The 18,921-nt window shown below is 42.5% G+C and overlaps 4 protein-coding genes across 4 annotated transcripts; 1 reads left to right on the forward strand and 3 right to left on the reverse strand.

Moving 5' to 3' along the window:
- The first annotated feature begins 2,285 nt into the window (after window positions 1-2,285).
- nr0b2a (nuclear receptor subfamily 0, group B, member 2a) lies at window positions 2,286-3,177 on the forward strand. Its single transcript, XM_063487837.1, has 2 exons — window positions 2,286-2,820; window positions 2,936-3,177. The coding sequence occupies exons 1-2, from the start codon at window positions 2,286-2,288 to the stop codon at window positions 3,175-3,177; spliced, it is 777 nt and encodes a 258-aa protein (XP_063343907.1).
- A 3,724-nt stretch (window positions 3,178-6,901) lies between these two features.
- Window positions 6,902-9,262, reverse strand: kdf1a (keratinocyte differentiation factor 1a). Its single transcript, XM_063488549.1, has 3 exons — window positions 8,251-9,262; window positions 7,761-7,835; window positions 6,902-6,987 (listed from the first exon to the last, which is right to left on the reverse strand). The coding sequence occupies exons 1-3, from the start codon at window positions 9,260-9,262 to the stop codon at window positions 6,902-6,904; spliced, it is 1,173 nt and encodes a 390-aa protein (XP_063344619.1).
- Window positions 9,263-11,563: 2,301 nt separating this feature from the next.
- LOC134638016 (trophoblast glycoprotein-like) lies at window positions 11,564-13,517 on the reverse strand. Its single transcript, XM_063488631.1, has 2 exons — window positions 13,258-13,517; window positions 11,564-13,009 (listed from the first exon to the last, which is right to left on the reverse strand). Exons 1-2 carry the CDS (start codon window positions 13,515-13,517, stop codon window positions 12,046-12,048), a joined length of 1,224 nt encoding a protein of 407 aa, XP_063344701.1. The 3' UTR covers window positions 11,564-12,045.
- Window positions 13,518-14,639: 1,122 nt separating this feature from the next.
- On the reverse strand, window positions 14,640-18,893 carry LOC134638017 (transmembrane protein 222). The gene is made up of 6 exons (XM_063488632.1): window positions 18,713-18,893; window positions 18,456-18,540; window positions 18,102-18,133; window positions 17,908-18,004; window positions 17,505-17,635; window positions 14,640-14,749 (listed from the first exon to the last, which is right to left on the reverse strand). The coding sequence occupies exons 1-6, from the start codon at window positions 18,829-18,831 to the stop codon at window positions 14,662-14,664; spliced, it is 552 nt and encodes a 183-aa protein (XP_063344702.1). The 5' UTR covers window positions 18,832-18,893; the 3' UTR covers window positions 14,640-14,661.
- Window positions 18,894-18,921: the final 28 nt, after the last annotated feature.

Consider the following 18,921-nt stretch of genomic DNA (forward strand, 5'->3'; position numbering starts at 1 on the left):
AATAGGATAAATGCATTTAAATGACAAGTGGAAAAGTGTACGACTTGTTACGGACACCATGAACTCCACGTACAGGATTTTGTTGTGCTCATTTCAAGTTTCATAAACTTGAAAAGAAAATTCATAAAAGTTAGTTTGATATATAAAGAGATATAAGAATGTCACAGACTGAAGTAAGATCAACCTCATGAGTACAATAATTTGCCAAGGCCAGTACAAATGTTTACTAGATATTTTTTCGCAGTACAGTAGTACAGCACGTATCAGGGCAATCACCGTAAAGTCTGCACACCACAGCCAGGGCTGGAAATTCCCTTCACAGTACACAGGAGTTCGATCCAGACTGATCTGGATTTCTTTTATATTGACTTGAGAATATTTTTTTAAATAGTTGTGTGTGTATTTGTGAAAATATAAGACACACAATTTCCAATTTTATCCCAACACACAATGATAAAGAACACTTCTAAAAATTCCTGGTTCCAGATTTGCCCTAAAAATGAATAACTTCCAAGGTCAATTTTAAGTAAATCCCTACATACATCTGAAAAAAACAAAACACTTAAGCCTCAAATAATAAACCAAATCCCCCAAAAAATAACCAATAACAAACAATAAATAACAGTTTTATGCAGGTGGTTTTGTGTTTAATTGTGAAAAATAATTGTTTTTGGGGGTGGTGGGAGAAAAAAAATGTGTGTAGCAGTTGTGTCAATAGAGCGGTTTCTCACACATTAGTTTCTTGTTTTTTTATTGAGTGGATGGAGCAGAGCTGGAGGGCTGCAGGTACGGTGCAGTCTACTTCTTGGGTGTAGGCTGAAATATCTCAGCGGTCATTTTGTACAGATGCTGTGGATTCTCCAGCTAATAGATAAACGGCTACGCACCCACTCCAGTCGCCTCAGAATCATCATAATCACCTGACCCTGCTTTAATAGTAAGTCCCCGTGTTTCACAAAGCTTGACCTGTGATCCACTAACCAGTTATCTCTGCCTGTTCCCAAACTGCAGATTAATCTTTACAGGAGGGAGGGATTCTCGAGACTGCCAGTGATCTGGACTTTTAGTGGTGTCGGTCTTTTCATTGGAACATCCGTTACAAATACAAAACATGAAATACATGAAATACCACTGGGCAGCTGCGGATCCACCAGTCTGGGTGTCAAAGTACTCCTGGGTGATATACTGAATCCTGAGTCCCCCCTGATGTATCCATCAGAGTGTGAGCGGGTGTTTTAGGCACAGATAATAGTGCTGTGTGGATGTGTGAGACTGTAGAAAGCAGTTTGAATTTGATTTCAACTGATCCTATGCAAGTAAAAGTCCATTTACCAGTCTGTGATAGTGCTGAAACGCTATTTCTGTACCATAAATAGAACCATATTCAAGGTTGTCCTGTGGCACACAAGAAGGCTTTCTAGCTCTTCTTCACAGGTTTGTGCAGAATTTGCGTTTTCACTGGATGCTTGTAGTCTTTACATTGCAATGTGGCACTGAAAATAAATGTCTGCTCTATCAAACACATGTCCAGCCTTTCAACCCTTGTGAGCTGGAGGTGGCTGAATTACACTTCTCTTATATAAAGCTTCCACTGGCTAAAATCACAATATAAATAGTAATAACTCAGCTTGTTTAAAAGTCAAGATTCCTTGCCAAATAATTTGGTTTAATTTTATAGTGCCAGATCGCAGCAACAGTTGCCTCAGGGCACTTTACATTGTCAGGTAAAGACAATAACACCAAAGTGGCTGTTTACAACCAGTTTCCACTAAATTAGAGTTTTAAAATTCCAGCTGTCTTCTGGGATTTTACTCTTTTATTTGGGGAAAAAAATGAAACACTTTATTTGAAGTTATCTCGCAGGTCAGTGACCCAAGTCTACTTTGGCCTGTTTCCAGTATTACAGGTGTGAGCTGGCAGCAAGCAGGGGCTCACTGTGGGGCTGATTACTTTTGCAGTCCTTGGTAGCTTGGTACTGCCTGGGTTAATGACACCGGTTACAAGATAAGACCCAGCCCTCTTGATAGCCAGACTTTACTTCAGCAGCTCCTTTTCATTGAGAAAAGCTTATCAGTTTCCCAGGGTTGTTCCAGTCACCTGGCAGAGCACACAGTTGTTTTTCATATGGAACGTATTGACAAGTCAAGGTCCACTAAAGCAGGTTGGGCTGGCCTTATAAATAGAGGGAGACTCCAAGCAGCAGCAGCTGTGCTCACACGCTCGTGAAGAGCCCATCCTGCGAGAGGATTCATTTAACTGCCCACACAATCTGTGACTCGGTTAAAATGGACAGCGCGTGTTGTTGTTCAACAAGCAGTGATAGGACCTCAAATCCTATCCTGTACAACATCCTGAGCCAAATGGATGGCAGCAGACCGAGCCAAGGCAACTTCAGCTACAATTCAGTGCTTCACAGATGCAAATGTGAGGCGCGACGGACAGTGTGCTTGAAAAGGCCGTCGGAGATTTGCAAAGAAGCTTCAGCGGTTCTGGTAAAAACCCTAAATTTTATGAAAAACTTGCCCGCCTTTAACCAGCTGCCTCCAAACGACCAGTTCGCCCTTCTGAAAAGCTGCTGGGCGCCACTCTTCATTCTGGGTCTGGCCCAAGAGCACGTGGACTTTGAGGTGACGGACATCCCCACTGACAGCATGCTGAAAAAGATCCTCCTGAACAGACCCGAGAGCCCCGAGGTGGAAAGGGAGCAGCCCACTATGGCCGGTGTCAGCAAACTCGTGTCTTGCCTCAAAAAGTTTTGGAGTTTGGATTTGAGCCCCAAGGAGTACGCATACCTCAAAGGGACCACGATATTTAATCCAGGTATGTATTCGAAGTGTTCAGCTTCAGCTTTCTCTGGTCAATTTTCAGTGGTTTAATAATGGTGTGCAATATTAAGCATTCATGTAACTTTACAGTTTTGTTTTTCCACCAACAGACGTACCAGATTTGAAGGCAGCCCTGTTTGTGGAAGGCTTGCAACAGGAAGCTCAGCAGGCCTTAAGCAAGGTGGTTCAGCTCCTCCACCCAGGGGATGGGGACCGCTTTGCTCGAATCCTCCTCACAGCCTCCGTGCTGCAGAGCATCACCCCCAGCCTCATCGCTGAACTCTTCTTCCGGCCTGTGATAGGACAGGCGAACCTGCTGGAGCTGCTGGTCGACATGCTCTTCTGCAGATAGGAGCAGTGGATTTTAGAGCTTTTCCGTCTTTGTGAAATGAAGGAATGCCTGATGGTGGGCTGCTCTAAAACACATTTACTATTAAACAAAACTCAAAGAAAACAAAAACTGTGAATTGTTGAAGATGGGGTTTGAATTGCTTACACTGAAAATAATGCCGAGGTCACTGAAGCCCAGTCTGACAAGATTTCGTCCAACTGAACTGGATTTGACTTTCTACATTAGGACAGAGTGTACCTACTGTCCATATATTTGCTTGATCTCATGACGGGAGCTCTCTGTTGTAAATAATTATTGTTTGCATTTACAAAACCTTTCAAATAAATCTATTTTTTTTACACGAATGAAGAGTGAAATTGTGTGTCAGTCACCTGAAAAGGGAAGCCAAATCAAACACTGAGTTTGTAATATATGTACCAGCTGGAACATCTGATACTGACAGTCCGGTTTGAACATTTGACCCCTGCACTCCATTGGCAGGCCCATCAGTGATATGTGCAGAGCAACATGTACACATTAAATTCTTGTTGTTGCCAGAGCTCTTAAAAAGCAAATACCTTGAAAATGGGAGTAAAAGGATGACTTTGGTGGTCTTTAAACAAACGTTGGAATGAAGTAGAAAACTGTTTTTTATGGTAGTATTTCTTCTTTAATCCAGGAAGTAGTGAGCCTAGCATGTCAACCAGATGCCTCCTTAAGAAAAATACTTGTCAAGTCATTTTTACCTAAATAACCTCTGCATTAAAATGTCAGGAAATGTTTTACATGTTACATTTAACATGAGTGCTTATTGATTTTAAATAAATTAACTGCTAGAAGACTTTCTTGAAAATAGGTTTAGATAACTGTATTACAGAAAAACAAATAGTATCTGAACATATTAAAATAATAGGAATAAAGAATTTTACACTGCTTTAACAATCTAAGACCTTAATGAAGCCAAAAAATAGAAGAAAAAAGCATTTACAGAGAATATCTCAGTTCTCTGTGTGAAAATGTCCCATTGATAACAAAGGTCAGAGGAGAATGACCAGACTGCTTCGATCTGACAGGAAGGCAACAGCAAGTCAAATAATCAGTTATTACAGCCAAGCTGTGCAGAAGAGCTTTTCTGACAGCGCTACAAGCAGCAGCAGAAGAAGACCACACGGAGTGCCACTTTTAAGAACAGGAAAATAAAGCTACACCAAAGCTGGACAATAGAAAACTAGAAAATGTTGTGGGGTCTGATGGGTCTTAATTTTTGCTCCAATAATCAGGTAGTAGGGTCAGAATTTGGCATAAACAACATTCAGCTTTGAGCTGAGGCTGGTGGTGGTGTGATGGTCTGGGGAATACTCTCTTGGCACACTTTGGACCCATACCAGTGAGCATCGTTTAAAAAACACAGCTTACCCGAGTATTGTTGCTGACCGCATCCATCCCTTTTTGACCACAGTGTGCCCATCTTCTGTCGGCTGCTTCCAGCAGGTTAACGCACCATGTGACAAAGCTCACATCATTTCAAACGGGTTTCTTTAACATGAAAATGAGTTCACCGCAGTCAGATCCCCTCCACAGTCACCAGATCTCAGTCATATTGAGCATCTTTGAGATGTGGTGGAATGGGAGATTTCCATCATGAATGTGCAGCAGACAGATGTGCAGCAACTATGTGATGTTATTATGTCAGTGTGGACCAAAATCACTGAGTTTAGATTGCTGCATGAATCTCTGGAGAGCATGAAAATGATTCTACTGGTGGGAGGAAATCAAAAAAGAGCTTTTAGGGGATATAACACTATTACTAAAGCAGAGTTATTTATTTATTCATTATAGAATAGGTGGGGGGATGACAGCTTAGAAAAACAAAAACACGTTCTTTTTAATCGGTTGTTAGGATTTATCAGGGGTCATAAATATATCCATGTTATTATTAGTTATGTATCTTGACCTGAGGACGGAGACACTATGTTTAAATGTAGCAGCACAGTTTTATACGCAGTCTACGTAATGTGCTTTCTTTTTTCTCTAATGGTTCTCTGTCCCCCTCTCATGGAAAACTGTGGAAGTCACACATTTTCCCAACAGAGAGAATCATAAAAATTGAGCCTAAACTTTATTGCGTTTGCAAACCCTTATGAGTGCAAAAGCCTCACTCGGAGTGATTTTAAATGGTCAGCACCTGAAAGCAGCCGAGGAAAAACTTAAAAGGCTAAATCAGCTGCGACGGGAAACTCTTGACTGGTTCTTGGAAATCTGCAGGCTGCATCACTTATGGAGCAAGCTCACGATTGGTCTTGTCCTGTGGTATGTTAGTTGTGAAACTGTGAGCCTTTACATGACACCTACATACAGGTAAAACAGGAATGTGCTGGTGGGGGAGTGAGCCAGAGGAAATGGGGTTACACAGGCCAAATGCAACACACACAGAAACAACTTGCCTAAAAGCAAAAAAAAAAAAAGCTGTGCATGTGGCGCTGAAGAACAGATAGTTAAGAAGTGTAATTGTCTTCATGCAAGATTTTACTGGGTTCTGAATAAAAACAAAATTGTTTCAGTAACTTTGTTTGTGCGTTTTCTTGGTGCAATTTTGGCTACCGGTTTAACCCCCCGCCCCTCGTTTTAAAGCTGTAAGTCACAGCTGGAAACAACTGTACGGGCTCCTAAAATAAACAAAAGATAATGATTATTGACAAATGCAGCTTCATTTGTTTAACCCAAATTTGAACCGCTTCAAGAAAATTAGGCTGACTTTCTGCGCTGCTCCTTCGCCTTTGCCATAAATGACAAAGACAAAGCCGTGGATTTTATTTCCTTTCTGTAAGAACCAGCCAAACAAGTTCCTTCTTTTGCTGAGGGCGGAAAAAGCCTGCCTGCTGTAACACAGTGACCTCGGGGAGATGAGCCTGACGACAATAATCCCAGAGATAAAGAGGAAAAAAATAGGCTGAAGAGAGAGTGCCAGAAAAGCTCGTGAAGGTAAAGACTTGTTGATATACATGAGCAAAATCATTTGCTGCCAAACAAATGGAGCTGCTTTATATACAGAGAGAGAGAAAGATTTCCAGGCACAGATTTAGACTTTTGAATAAACACAAGCATAAAGAGGTATGGAAGGTTTTTTTTTTATTATTTTGTTAAAAATATGACTTAGTAGCTAACAATATATAAAAAAATGTGGACAAACACCACATATGGTTTAAAAAAACCACAAAGTAACATCGACAGAAGGGTATTTACAAAATATGGCTAATACAGATTTCAGGTAAAAAACACACGTCTTAGGGTTCTGGGGAAATGGCAGGAGGTCGACAAGCTCATACACACATATGGCACATGCACAACAGCTAGCAAAAAAAAAATTAAGATAAAAACAAGAACAAGGACAAGAATGAGGACGGCTCTGTTCAAACGTCTGCCTCTTTCCTATGGCATCCTGTTGAGTGGAGTCACTTTTTTCATCTTTAAACACTGCACAGAAAAATACATAAAAACCTACATCTCCTAACGTGTGTGTGTGTGTGTTAGTGTGTGTGTGTGGGGAGGGGAAATAGGGGGGGAGAGTCTCCTCAGTGGGCCTTTTGCTTGAAACATAAAGATGCTTGAAAACAGCAGGTAGTAGCTGGACCACTTAAAGGCAGAAGTACAACCACCCAGGATAAAAGGTGCTCAACTTGGTAACAGCAGGAGGATGAAATAGCCCATGTAACTGGCTACATCTCTTATTGTTTTTGTTTTACTTTTAGAGAATCAGAGGAGCGCCTGAGGAGTAGGTTTCAGTGTCGTGGTGGTACGCCGAGTAGGCCGTAGTAGTGCTGGAGGAATATGCTGCAAAAAAGAGAAAGGAAAAAAAAAAAGGAAGGACTGTTTAATGCAGTGAGGTTAAAAAGCATAGCTCTAATTTTATTTATCCTTAAGCGAAAAAACCTGGACAAACCCAGGACCCGGACACGTTCCCCGAACACTGTGTTAAAGTTGTGAAAACACGGTGTGGCGTACCCTCATTCACAGACATGTAACAGGACACCCGTCCTTTTACCAACCTCTTCACCGAACAACGAGAGAGAGAGAGAGAAAAAAGAGGAGCTTAGTTTACGTAATCCATCTGTAACCCAAGTTGGTGAAATTACTTAGCAGATCTGGGAACATTATGTGACATATATTTAATGTGACTTGATCTGCTCATCTAGCAGGTGGTGTAGCATTACCATGGAGCTGGAGGGCAGGCAGATAGGTAGGTGTTAGGTGAAAGAATATGCAGGGAATGGAAAAAGTGCAGGAATGCGGTGCTTTCACTGCTAAGAGAGTGGGATGTGACTGAAAGGTGGAGGAGGAGGTGAGAAAATGCCTACAGCTGCAGCAGGCACAATGGGTCACACACACACACACACACACACACACACACACACACACACACACACACACACACACACACACACAGACAGCAGGCTGGTTATTACACCCAAATGCCCAGGATGGACTGCCACACAGTCAAGCAGAATTACTTTATTTACTCCCAAGTATCTTAATTCCATATGAAACCAAAAGAAGACAGACTCATGGGAAATCCCCACACACACCACCCCCGCGCATGCACTCACTTCGCCCGCTGTAATTTCTCATCTTTCTCGCCAGCTCGTCTGATGGCGTCTGCTCCGACACCTTCACCTCTGGAACTGTAGCGAAAGGCAAAAAACAAAGCAAAAACAAAGACAAGACAAAATGAACACAGGCAAGAGAAAACAAACAGAGATCCAGCAAACGTTATAATTCATCCGGTCATCTCTGTTATCGTGTTTGAGTTTAGCAGACGCCGCACCTGCATCGACTTGCCTCAGATTAAGCGATTGTTATGAGGCTACTGCACGTAAAATACCTGGAGTTTTAGAGCTCGCAGCTACGAGGCAAACAAAAGAGCTTCAGCACAGCCGGTGTTCCAACAGACTCTATGAGTCATTAAGAAAAGATGGGTCAGATGATTGGTATATTTGGTATGTTGCTGCAAGGTGCTGGTGAGCAAGGTTGCCTTGTGCATTATAAATATTTATACAGCTCTAGCAAAAAAGAAAAAGAAAAAGAAAAGATTCTTACAATCACTGCTCATGAAGGTGTTTGTCATGGTCTCGTTGCCACTGTCGGGGAGGGTCCTGTCACTCCTGCCATTAGGACGCTGCCCGGTCGACAGGTAGCCCTTGTTCCTTTTGCCCTTCCGCGTGCTGATGCGGATGACCCCGTGCACCAGCTTGCACTCGGCCTCTTGCTCCTCCAGGTTGTAGTCCTGAGCGATGCTGTAGATGAGCTCGCTGATCTCGTTGGTCTTGCGGGAGAAGGAGGAATCAGAGGTGCACTTGGCCAGCTGGTCAATCTGATGCAGGGCGTAAAGCTCCAGCAGCTTCTTGGTGATCAGAGAGTCAATGTCTTTGTCGCTCTGCTCATCCAAGTCGTAGTCCTCGTAGGATAGAAGGCTGGTGTTGCTGACCGGCCGCTGGTTATCCCCTTTACCTGATGTGCGACCCCGTTTGGAGTCAGCAACTGGGTACTTTACCTTCTGACCTGCTATGTGCACATCTGGGTAACGGAAACTGTCATTCAGGGGCAATCTGGAGGTCTTGGGCTGCTTATTATTGGGCTCCAAAGACATGCCAGGGTTTTTCACAGCTATGCCGTTAGGAGGTCGAGGGTCACCGCCCGTTTTGGGGGTATGGTCTGTGGAGCTCTCGTTAACGGGGAGGCAGGGCTCCCGGGTGCCATAAAATCCACAGGTGAGAACACAACAGATAAGAGCCTTACAGCTACTCCAGCCCATGGAGGCACAGGAGCCACAGGACTGCCTGCTGCTCGGCACGCTGTCTGCCGACCCCGGAATAAATCCTATTGTCTCTGAACCCCTTCCAGTGCCGTTTCGAGGGTGGCTTCTTCCTCGACCATACCTGCCCTCTGAATAGCGGGAGTGGTCACGTAGTTGCTCCCCATGAGGATCCTTGTAGGAGTCTTGGCTGGTCGTGCTGTCCCTGGATATAGTCCGGTTGGGTCGATGGTTGTCCGCCCTAGAGCTACAGTTGGGGTACTTGTGGCGGGGAGCCCCTGTGCTGTGGCCAGGCATGGCTCAAAAAGCCTGGGACCTGGAGGAGTAGGAGAGGACAGTTTAGTACAACCTCCATAGCCCCCCAGTACATTAAACTAAGCTGCATTTAAAGCTGGAGCAGGAAAAACATAGCTTTCAGTAAAGTAACCTAACATGAAGCTCGGAGAGTGTAAATAAAGCTGAGTGTTCTGATTTCTATCTTAACAATAACTTTTGTCGCACCCTTGATTTTTTTTTTTTTTTTTTGCCTAATAGTGCGCGCGGAGGAGAAAAGGTGAGACCAAACCTCATTCAACATCCAACTGTTTTTCCATTTTACTTGCAAATCGCCCACTTACCGCATAAGAGGAAACACTTTTATCCCAAACAACTTGTTCAACGAGCAAAGTGCGGAAGTCTTAGAGAGAAAGAGAGAGAGAGAAAAAAAACTACGCTAACGCTCCAAACGGAGAAAACAAAACCGCCTACAGATTTTTAGGTTGGTGTACTTCAACAAAGTTTGCAAACCCAAAACAGAGTCCCGCAGTCCGAGGGGAAAAACACAGCTCAGCTCATCGGCGTCGTTTGTCTTTCAGTGAAAAGAAGTTTACAGTCTTGCGTTGCCGAGAGTCTCCCAATGTTTGGCTATTACCTGCGGCTACAGCTAATCCCAGATCCTACACCCACCCACAGGTGAGTCGTGACGTCACACGAGGCGGATTTGAACGTGCAGGGGACGGAACGAGAGATGTGGGGAGGAAAGAGGGGGCGGGGGGTGATCCGAGGGGAAACTATTGCATAATAACGTGTATGTTTTTTTTTAATTTCATAAAAAATGTGTCGGCTTTCTTTCAGTTTAAAAATGTTTAAATACGCATTTCGTGAATTATTAAAGAGTTCTTAAAGAACAGGAATTTAATGAGACACAAAATGCCCTATTCTGGATTTTCCTTCTTTATTCTTTATTTTATTTATTATTCGTTTTGTTTGTTTGTTTTAAAAACTGCGGACCCACTATAAAAAAGAAATTGATATTCTTAAAGTTGCATTTTATTTAAGTTTGAACATTACACATGTAGTTCAGTTTAAAGTTCATTCATTACAACAAGAAATCATTATTCAGTAAAATTTTATAACGTGCGTTATACTCTAAAGTAAATACCCTCTAGAATAATAGACAGAAAACTCCCGTATGAGGAAGCACTTGGTGAAAGTGGAAAGGAAAAATTCCCTTTTAACAGGAAGAAACGTCTGGCAGAATGAGGCTCAGGGAGGGTGGCCAGTTGGGGATGAGGGAAGGAAGACAGGATAACAGACACACTGTGGAGGAGAGCCAAAGATTCATAATAACTAATGATTAAATGCAGAGTGGTGTATAAGCACATAGTGAGTCGAAAAAGCGAGTGAAGCTTGATGAAGAATATTTCATTAGCCTCCACGAAAAGTATAATGGAGAAAGGAATATGGGAACAAAATTAAAACAATAAAAATAAAAGGATTTTAATGGCAAGTTTAATTATTTAATATATTCTGCTTTACGCAGAATGTGCTTAAGACTAAACATAAAAACATAAACACCTGTGTAGGTTTACAATGCCTTAAGGCAGAGTTTCAGGGGAAAATTTAAAGAAATAAATAAAAGAAAGTCCCAGCAAAACTTCACGTGAGTGGTTTCTACAATGAAAACAGATACCTTTCTGATATTTAATGGAGTAGAAATGTTATGGGGGGAAAATCATTTTCTATCTTTTGACGGTGTATCTATTACTTTCTTTATTTGGTGTTGTAGGGCAGATTGTAGGCAACGTGTTTGTTGGCTAGAAGGCCGAAAAAGTGCAGATGATTCAGACCATTCTTAAGGATAAATCGAATGAGAGCGTCTTTGCAGCTTTCACATTTTCCAAAGCTGTCCAGTGGACCCTTGGTGGCCAGTTATGGCCTTTAGGCTGTGGGCTTGACACCCCTGATAAACAGCCATGTGATGCAGGATAGCAGAGAATTTTTGTGTTTTAAATTGCAGCAGTGCACTTTTCTAATTTCTCTATATAAATCCTCTTTAACGTGCACATACAATAAGTAGATAGCTCCGGCAGGGACACAGAGGTGCACAGCTGCAGAGCCAGCAGGTGTATTTCCCGGTGATATCATTCATTCTGCCCTACTTTTTCCTTGTATAGAAACACTTAATCACCCACTCTTTGAATTGAAATAGTATGGCAATCTCACGTGGAGATATACATGAGCCTGTGTAGCAGTGCCTTCCTCAGTGCACTTATAATAAAACAGCACAAGAAATTAATTACATCATTTCTTTTTATTTCTAATTAAGGTAAACACAGGTTTTTATATAATACCAAGACATATTCATTCGAATAATACAAATCGCATTATTACCACTCCTATAAAGATATAGGGCTGAGTAAATTTAAAGGTTTTGCTTTTTTTACTGAAGAACACAGTAGAATAGACCTACCCTACCATTCACTGGTCATCTATAATTTATGTTATTTATGTTTTTCTTTATCTTCTGCTTACCGGAAAGATATTTAAGCTAATATAAAAGTAAAGAAAGCACACTGAAAAAGCTGACATCCATTTCCAAGTAGCCTATGTGTAAGGTCCTTATAAAAATCTATAAGAAAAAAAACACACACTTACTAACTTACAAATACAAGGATCTAGAGCATCTACAACACAAAGGCACTTTTTTTTTAGGTTTCTAGGTTATAACTCCGATATGTACAGAATGCTCGAGACAAAATTGTAAATTTCCTCCTAAAACTATTTACAGCTACACCATAATATGTCAAATCATCAGTTTATCATAAGTTTAGAGATGGGGAGGTTGTCAGCTGTTTGACTTGTGTTTTTGTGGGGGCAACAGAGGTGTCACTGGGCAGCTGCTGGGACAGAGATATTCCTAACTGCCTTTGTGCCCTTCTGCTGTCTGCAGAAATGTGCCCCAGCCGAGGGTCTGAGTCAATCTCGTACCGGTAGTGATAGCCCTCCAGGACATCCCGACAAGCGTCTCTCATTTCATTGATCCACTTCTTCATACCTTTGCGATTCAGGTAGAGCACAAAGAGAAAAACCATGCCAACAAGCCCCAGAACCAGCCCCAGGAAGACATAAGAGGTCTGCAGGGTGAGATCAGCGACCTCTGCCAGGACTGGAACAACACACCCGATATCCTGGATACTGAGCCCTCTTAGGCGGGCGTCAGTTAATGCGCCAGGTGAGGCACATCTCACAGCATCCACATCAACCTTAGCTCTCGATTTATTCAGCCACGCGACAAACTCATTGATCTCACAGGAGCAGGTGTAGGGGTTGTTACCGAGCAGGATTCTGATGTACCCGAGCTTGTCCATCTCCAGCAGAGCATCGGCTCTGAATGTGCTGAAGGTGTTGTGTGTCAGGTCGAGCACCTCCAGGTGATTCATGCCAGAGAAGGTCCCACTGTAGACTGCTACCAAAGAGTTGTTGGTGAGGAAAAGCTGCTGCAGATTGGGAAGGTGAGAGAACATGCCCGGGGGAAGCAGCGCAAGCTTGTTCCCCGAGAGGTCGAGGCGGAGGAGCCCCGCGAGGCCCCCCCAGCGCAGAGCTGTGGTCAGGTCTGTAAGGGCAGTAAAGTTGTAGAGTGACTGACTCAGGTTGAGCTCCTGAAGGGGACTACCAGGTATGCTGAGAGCCTCTGGATGGATGAGTGCCAGCTGGTTTCCACTGAGGTCCAGGAAGCGCAGGTTGACCAGGGAGGAGAAGGTGTGGGACGCCATCTCTGTTAACCTGAGGAGACGACTAACACTTTAACATCAGGTTTTAGACATCTGATTATATCCTCCTGCTTGGAAACAAGAAACCTTGGGAAATCTCACTGTACTATCAAGGTTAAAAATAAGAAAAACAAAACTCACAGAAACAGATCTTTATTTATTTATTGTGTAAACATAAAGAAATAAACTATTCAAATACAGCTTAATATATACATGGTTGAAACTGAAAAAGAAACAAATAAAAAACACTGACATTCTCACCTGTTATTGCTTAAAATGATGTTAGTGACGTTCTCCAGCTCCGTAAACGAACTGGGTCCAATTTGGTGTATATTATTCCCTGTGATAATGACAGTCCTGGCATATCCTGGAATATTTTCTGGTGCTGTGAGCAGATCTTTAGAAACACATTTTACCGTGCGGATCACAGCGAAACACTCACAGCCAAAAGGACACTCCAAGCAGCGGCACAGAGCGCAGAAAAGAATCCCCAAAAACACAAAAACAGCAGAAAAACACATCTCTAAATAAAAGCTAAAAAAGTTTAAACTACAGACGTGTATTCATAAATCAAACTTTAGCTGTTATCCTTTGTTTTCTAAAAGTGATCGGACACTGCAGAGGTGGCAAAGACTGCTCGCTCAGTCGTCGTCTGCTGCACTGTGGGAATAAAGGTTCCCGTAAAGTGATGGTAGTTCATATCACACAGAGTCTGCTGGATGAAAACGCAGTCCCCTTAAAGGTACAGAGGACGACCCACAGCCGGTCACCTATATCCCAGTCTGCCAGGGGAGACAACAAAAGAGCTCTGCACACAGCAAATCCAAAATGCAGGTACAAAAATGGAAATATTAAATGGTTACAGACATACAATAATAAATAATACTTATTCAAGTACCAAAAACATCCAATAAAATAACATAATGCATAAACAAGTGATCAAATATTGCTTATATAACTTGGCAGGATCAAGTGTGAGGATGCACAAAAGGAAATCATTCAAATCTTACTGCAGAAAAGCCAAAACAAACAAAAAAAGAAGTCAGTTAACATAGAAGCGTCTTATTCAGGAGGAAAATGTATTCGAGGGAGCGCAATACCCTAATTTTTAACATGTGGGTTTCCATCATTCTATCTTTGGTCTAGCTGCTCATATTTCTAAGACAAATAATTGATGAATACTTCCAGCTTGAAGATTTTGCAATCCGTTTTCTATGGATTCGTCACTGAAATATATATTAGCCCGCTGGAAACACATTCATCACTGCCGTTCATGAAAAATACATCTCTGCAACTGAAATGCATTACTCTACTGGGTCTAATCTGGACGTCGTCTCCTTCATGATAATATTAACAAAGGGAAATAAAGCAAAAACACAAATGCAGACACTGTAGCGTGCCTGGCTAGCATAATACACAATAAGAAATAATCAAAATATCGATAACTGAAGGACAAATTGTTCATTTCAACTGCCACCCCCCCACAAAAACAAAAGTTAGGCTTTGCCCTTTAATACTCTTAGAAAATGCATCACAACAGATGAAGAGGCAGTCACTCAGTTTGTGCACAAACAAATGTTCCATCAGAACGCACCACTCACGTCAATGACTGTGTATAAAGTATAACCAAAAAGCCTGAGTCAGCTGGTTCTACTGCTCGCCGCACTACTGTAGGTTAAACGTGAGGATGAAGGTGGCGAGGACTCCGCTGAGCATGACGAAGGGCAGCCAGGTCTTGAGGAAAGCGGCCCAGCTGGAGGATGGAAAAACACAGTAATTAGAGTACTTCTCAACACCTGGATATTGATGATGTGCAGCAGAGGAGCGGGGGGGCGGGCGCTCTTTCCCGGTATACTTTCAGCAGACAAGGACATGTGAGGTGTGCCGGGGTGTAACATGGTGCAATCTAACATAGTGTCTACAGCCCCAGCTTGTGTCCTACTGTCCCCGTCCACCCAGCCGGTGTGAGGGGAGCCCCAGCGGAGGACTGACCTCCAGTTGTTACACAGAGGGGAGCGCTGCCGTCTGTGATTAATTGCGCGACTCCCCTTCTGTTTAAAAGACTCCTGTGCCACAGGATCGTACGAGCAGAGGCAGCACAAGCTGTGACGCCAGCAATCTCTATGTGGGTCAGCAGAGAATAATGAGGGAGGATCTCTGAGCCATATGTCTCTTAATGCTCTCCAGCATCCAGCAGCAGAGCTATTTAACAGACTGTGTTCAGACTGTTGTGATGAAGATGCTTCAGGTGTGCTGCACAGTAATGTTCTCCTTCAGTTAAACTGTAATCCTAGCACAGCTACTCGTATCACCCTTTGTAGTACCTATGTCTGAAAGAGTGAAACCTGCCATGATAGAGGGTTTAGTACACTCACAGGACACTTTATTAGGTACACCTTGGTAGTATTGGGTTGAAACCCCTTTTGCCTTCAGAGCCGCCTTAATTCGTCACAGCAAAGATTCAACAAGGTGCTGGAAACATTCCTCAGATATTTTGGTCCATGTTGATGTGACTGCATAGCACAGCTGCTGCAGATCTGTAAGCTGCACACCCGTGGTGTGACACTCCTGTTCCGCCACATCCCAAAGGTGCTCTACTGGATTAAGATCTGGTGATTGTGGAGGTCTTTTGAGCACAGTGGACTCATTGTCATGCTTAAGAAACTGGTTTGACGTGATTCTAGCTTTTAGACATGGCATGTTACCCTGCTAGTAGCAGAGGGGCATACTGTGGTCCTAACAGGAGCAACAATATTCAGGTACGCTATGATGTTGAAATGATGCTCAGCTGGTACTAAGAGGCAGCAGCCTGAACACTGATACCAGGCATGATTGATCCATGCATTCATGTTGTTTACACCAAATTCTGACCTTACTATCCAATCTCACAGTAGAAATTGAGACTCATCAGACCAGGCAACATTTTTCCAATCTTCTATTGTCCAAATTTTGTGAGCTCTTGTGTGAATTGGAGCATGTGTTTCCTGTTTTTAGCTGGCAGGAGTGGCACACAGTGTGATCTTCTGCTGCTTGTAGCCCATCTGCTTCATGATTCGTCATGTTGTGCATTCAGAGATGCTCTCTTGCACACCTTGGCTGTAATGAGTTACAACCAAGGTATGTTGCCTTTATATAAACTCAAAGCAGTCCGGCCATTGTCCTCTGACCTCTGGCTTCAAAGAACATGTCTCTTACTGGGTAGTTTCTCTTTGTTAGATTATTCTCTGTAAACGCTGTAAAGAGATGACTGTGTAGATCAGCAGTTTCTGAAATACTTAGAAGCAGCCTGTCCAGCACTAAGAACTGCGCCACATTCACTTAAGTCACCTGTTTTTCCTGTCCTGAAGTTTGGTTTGAACTTCAGCAGCTTGTTTTGAACAGGTGTACCTACCAAAGTAGTTGGTGAATGTATTCTACACAGTCGTAACTGACTAAATAAACTTCACAACCTAAACCAATTGGCTCAAACAAAACCAGTATGACTGGAACTTAAATTTTCCTGTTTACAATAGAGGATTTATTGCAGATAAGCACCGGTGGGGCTACTACATGTCAAGTGGTAGAGTGGGTAGGCAAACAGCTTGTGTTAAAAGGTTTAAGTGCCCTTGACTCACACATTTGAAAGCCAGAATTGCTCCTGATGTACAAAACCAGGGAGAAAAACCAAACTGAAAGATTTGCCCAGTGAATGTTAAGCATAGCTCGAGCTATAAACACTAGCAAATTAATCATTAATTTTATACAACCTGTTTCCAGAAAAGATGCAACATTGTGTAAAATATAAATAAAACTTACAATATAAATAGCTCATGCTCAATTTGATTCTAACTAGATGTTTCAAAAGAGGTGGGATAGGGGTATGATTCCCTCCGTGTTGCCTCATTTCTTCTTTTAGCAACACTGTGTAAGGGTTTGGGAGCTGAGGAGATCAGCTGATAACTTTTGAAAGTTTGAAAGAGGATTTCACCCGTGCAACAGTTAAGGGCCCTAAAAATACACTAAATATTGTCCGGAGGGTGGCATGTTTGGACTGCAGGCAGACGAGTTTCACAGCTCTGTTCTTTCACTGCGAAGCAATGCTGTTGCAGCATGTGCAGAATGTCTTCTGTATTGCACAATGTTACTAAAAAACATAACCTGTATAAATCTTTCAGCATTAATAATAGCTTGACAAATGTGAAAGTTAACCAAGCCAAAAGATCACGCCCGTTCATTTTTGGTTTCCAGCTTTCCTTGGATGACTCTAAATGCTAGCATGTAGTATGAGTGGCGGGAGGGCAGAGCAGTGTTTAGCACTGTTGCTCCACCCACCAACAGGGGCCTTTCTTTGTAGAGTTCACGTGTTCTCTCTGGGTACTCAGACTTCCTCCCACAGTCCGAAGACATGCATGTTGGGTTAGGCTGTAGTAGGAATGAGAGTGTGAATAGTGATCTGTCTCTAGCCGCTCTTATCATTCATACATGTGTTTTATTCCTGCAGTGCTGGAATAAGTGGCCAAAATATTTACCTTACGTGTTTCCCGTGAATGAGAGACAGCACACACAGGTTTACCATGTTCCAGGATGTGCTGTTGTTGTAGCGCATCAGGTTGAGGGCCATGGCAACGTGGGAATGGCAGTTATCAAAGCACAGATTGTGCTTCGACAAAAAGTAAATAAATAAATAAGTATTTATTATTAAAATCACTAATGCGTAAGGAGGGTCACTAGTGTCAAAATGAATTAAATAAATACATCATTATATAATTAATTAAAACTATAATTAAATATTATTACATATTTAAAAATATATTTTAATTGTAATTAATTAAACAAACATTTAATTCATTTTGGCACTGAAGGCCTTCCATAAACACAATCCAGAAATGTGTTAATTAATTAATAAGAGAACGCTAAATAAAACAATCTTACCGGCCTGCATTTGTACTCCTCTGATGCATCGTGCACAGCTTTGTCCCATGTAGCTGCACCATTACCACACACTTTATCCACATCAAGCTTCCAATACCTGCAGTATTATTTTAAAAGAAAACAGTGAGTTACCTTTAATGTGTTATCTCTGCTCCCACCTACTTGTTAAAAGACAATAATATCAATAAACTTACTTTGTGGGTCTACCAAACCCCATGTTATCCTCCTGGAAAGAGCGGAAATCATGCATGTGAGTTAGTGCTGTACGATAATGCAAATTTTGTATGATCCAATACCAAGTAAATACAGGGCCAGTATTGACAATACCAACACCGATACTGATACTTTAAACTTATAAAGGTAGAAAAAGACTAAATCTGAACATAGTTTATAACACAGTAGTACTGATCCAATACCAGTACCATATTCAAATTGCTTCCCACCTCTAATGCGAATCTATCCTTGAGACTCCTATTGAGAAGGTCTAGCACTTTAATATCAGTCTCTGTGCGGTGATATGATAAACTCGATGTAAAAGCAGTGCTCACCGAGACAAAATATGACCCTGCGAAATCTCGTATGACTCCAGCAGAAGTGCATATGCCCATGTGACCGATGAAGGGGAGCACCCACCTGCAAGACGAACGCAAATAACACACGAGGCAATTACTGTACGTCTGAATGTCCAGCAAAACAACTAACGCAATACCATTAAAAGGAAACAGTATTAGCGGATAAGATAAACATAGCTTCGTTTCATCTGCTGCCACAGCACAGGAGCATCAATACTGCAGTAGCCCCTTACGTTAAAATGGGAATAGGTGTCCAGACAATGCAGAAAGGGTAGCGGCTGCTTTTTCTGTCGTTTTTTGGGAAATCACCGTGGTAGCTCATCATTACGTCGGTATCGTTCGCCTCCGCCATCACAGCCTGGAGTGACAGAGGGAGATGAACGGCAGTGACGCACAGCAGCGGAGGTACGCAGCCACCTCCTCCAACTGTCGGTCCGTGAAC

Source organism: Pelmatolapia mariae, linkage group LG10_11, assembly GCF_036321145.2.
Source record: "Pelmatolapia mariae isolate MD_Pm_ZW linkage group LG10_11, Pm_UMD_F_2, whole genome shotgun sequence".
In the NCBI taxonomy this organism is placed as follows: domain Eukaryota; kingdom Metazoa; phylum Chordata; class Actinopteri; order Cichliformes; family Cichlidae; genus Pelmatolapia; species Pelmatolapia mariae.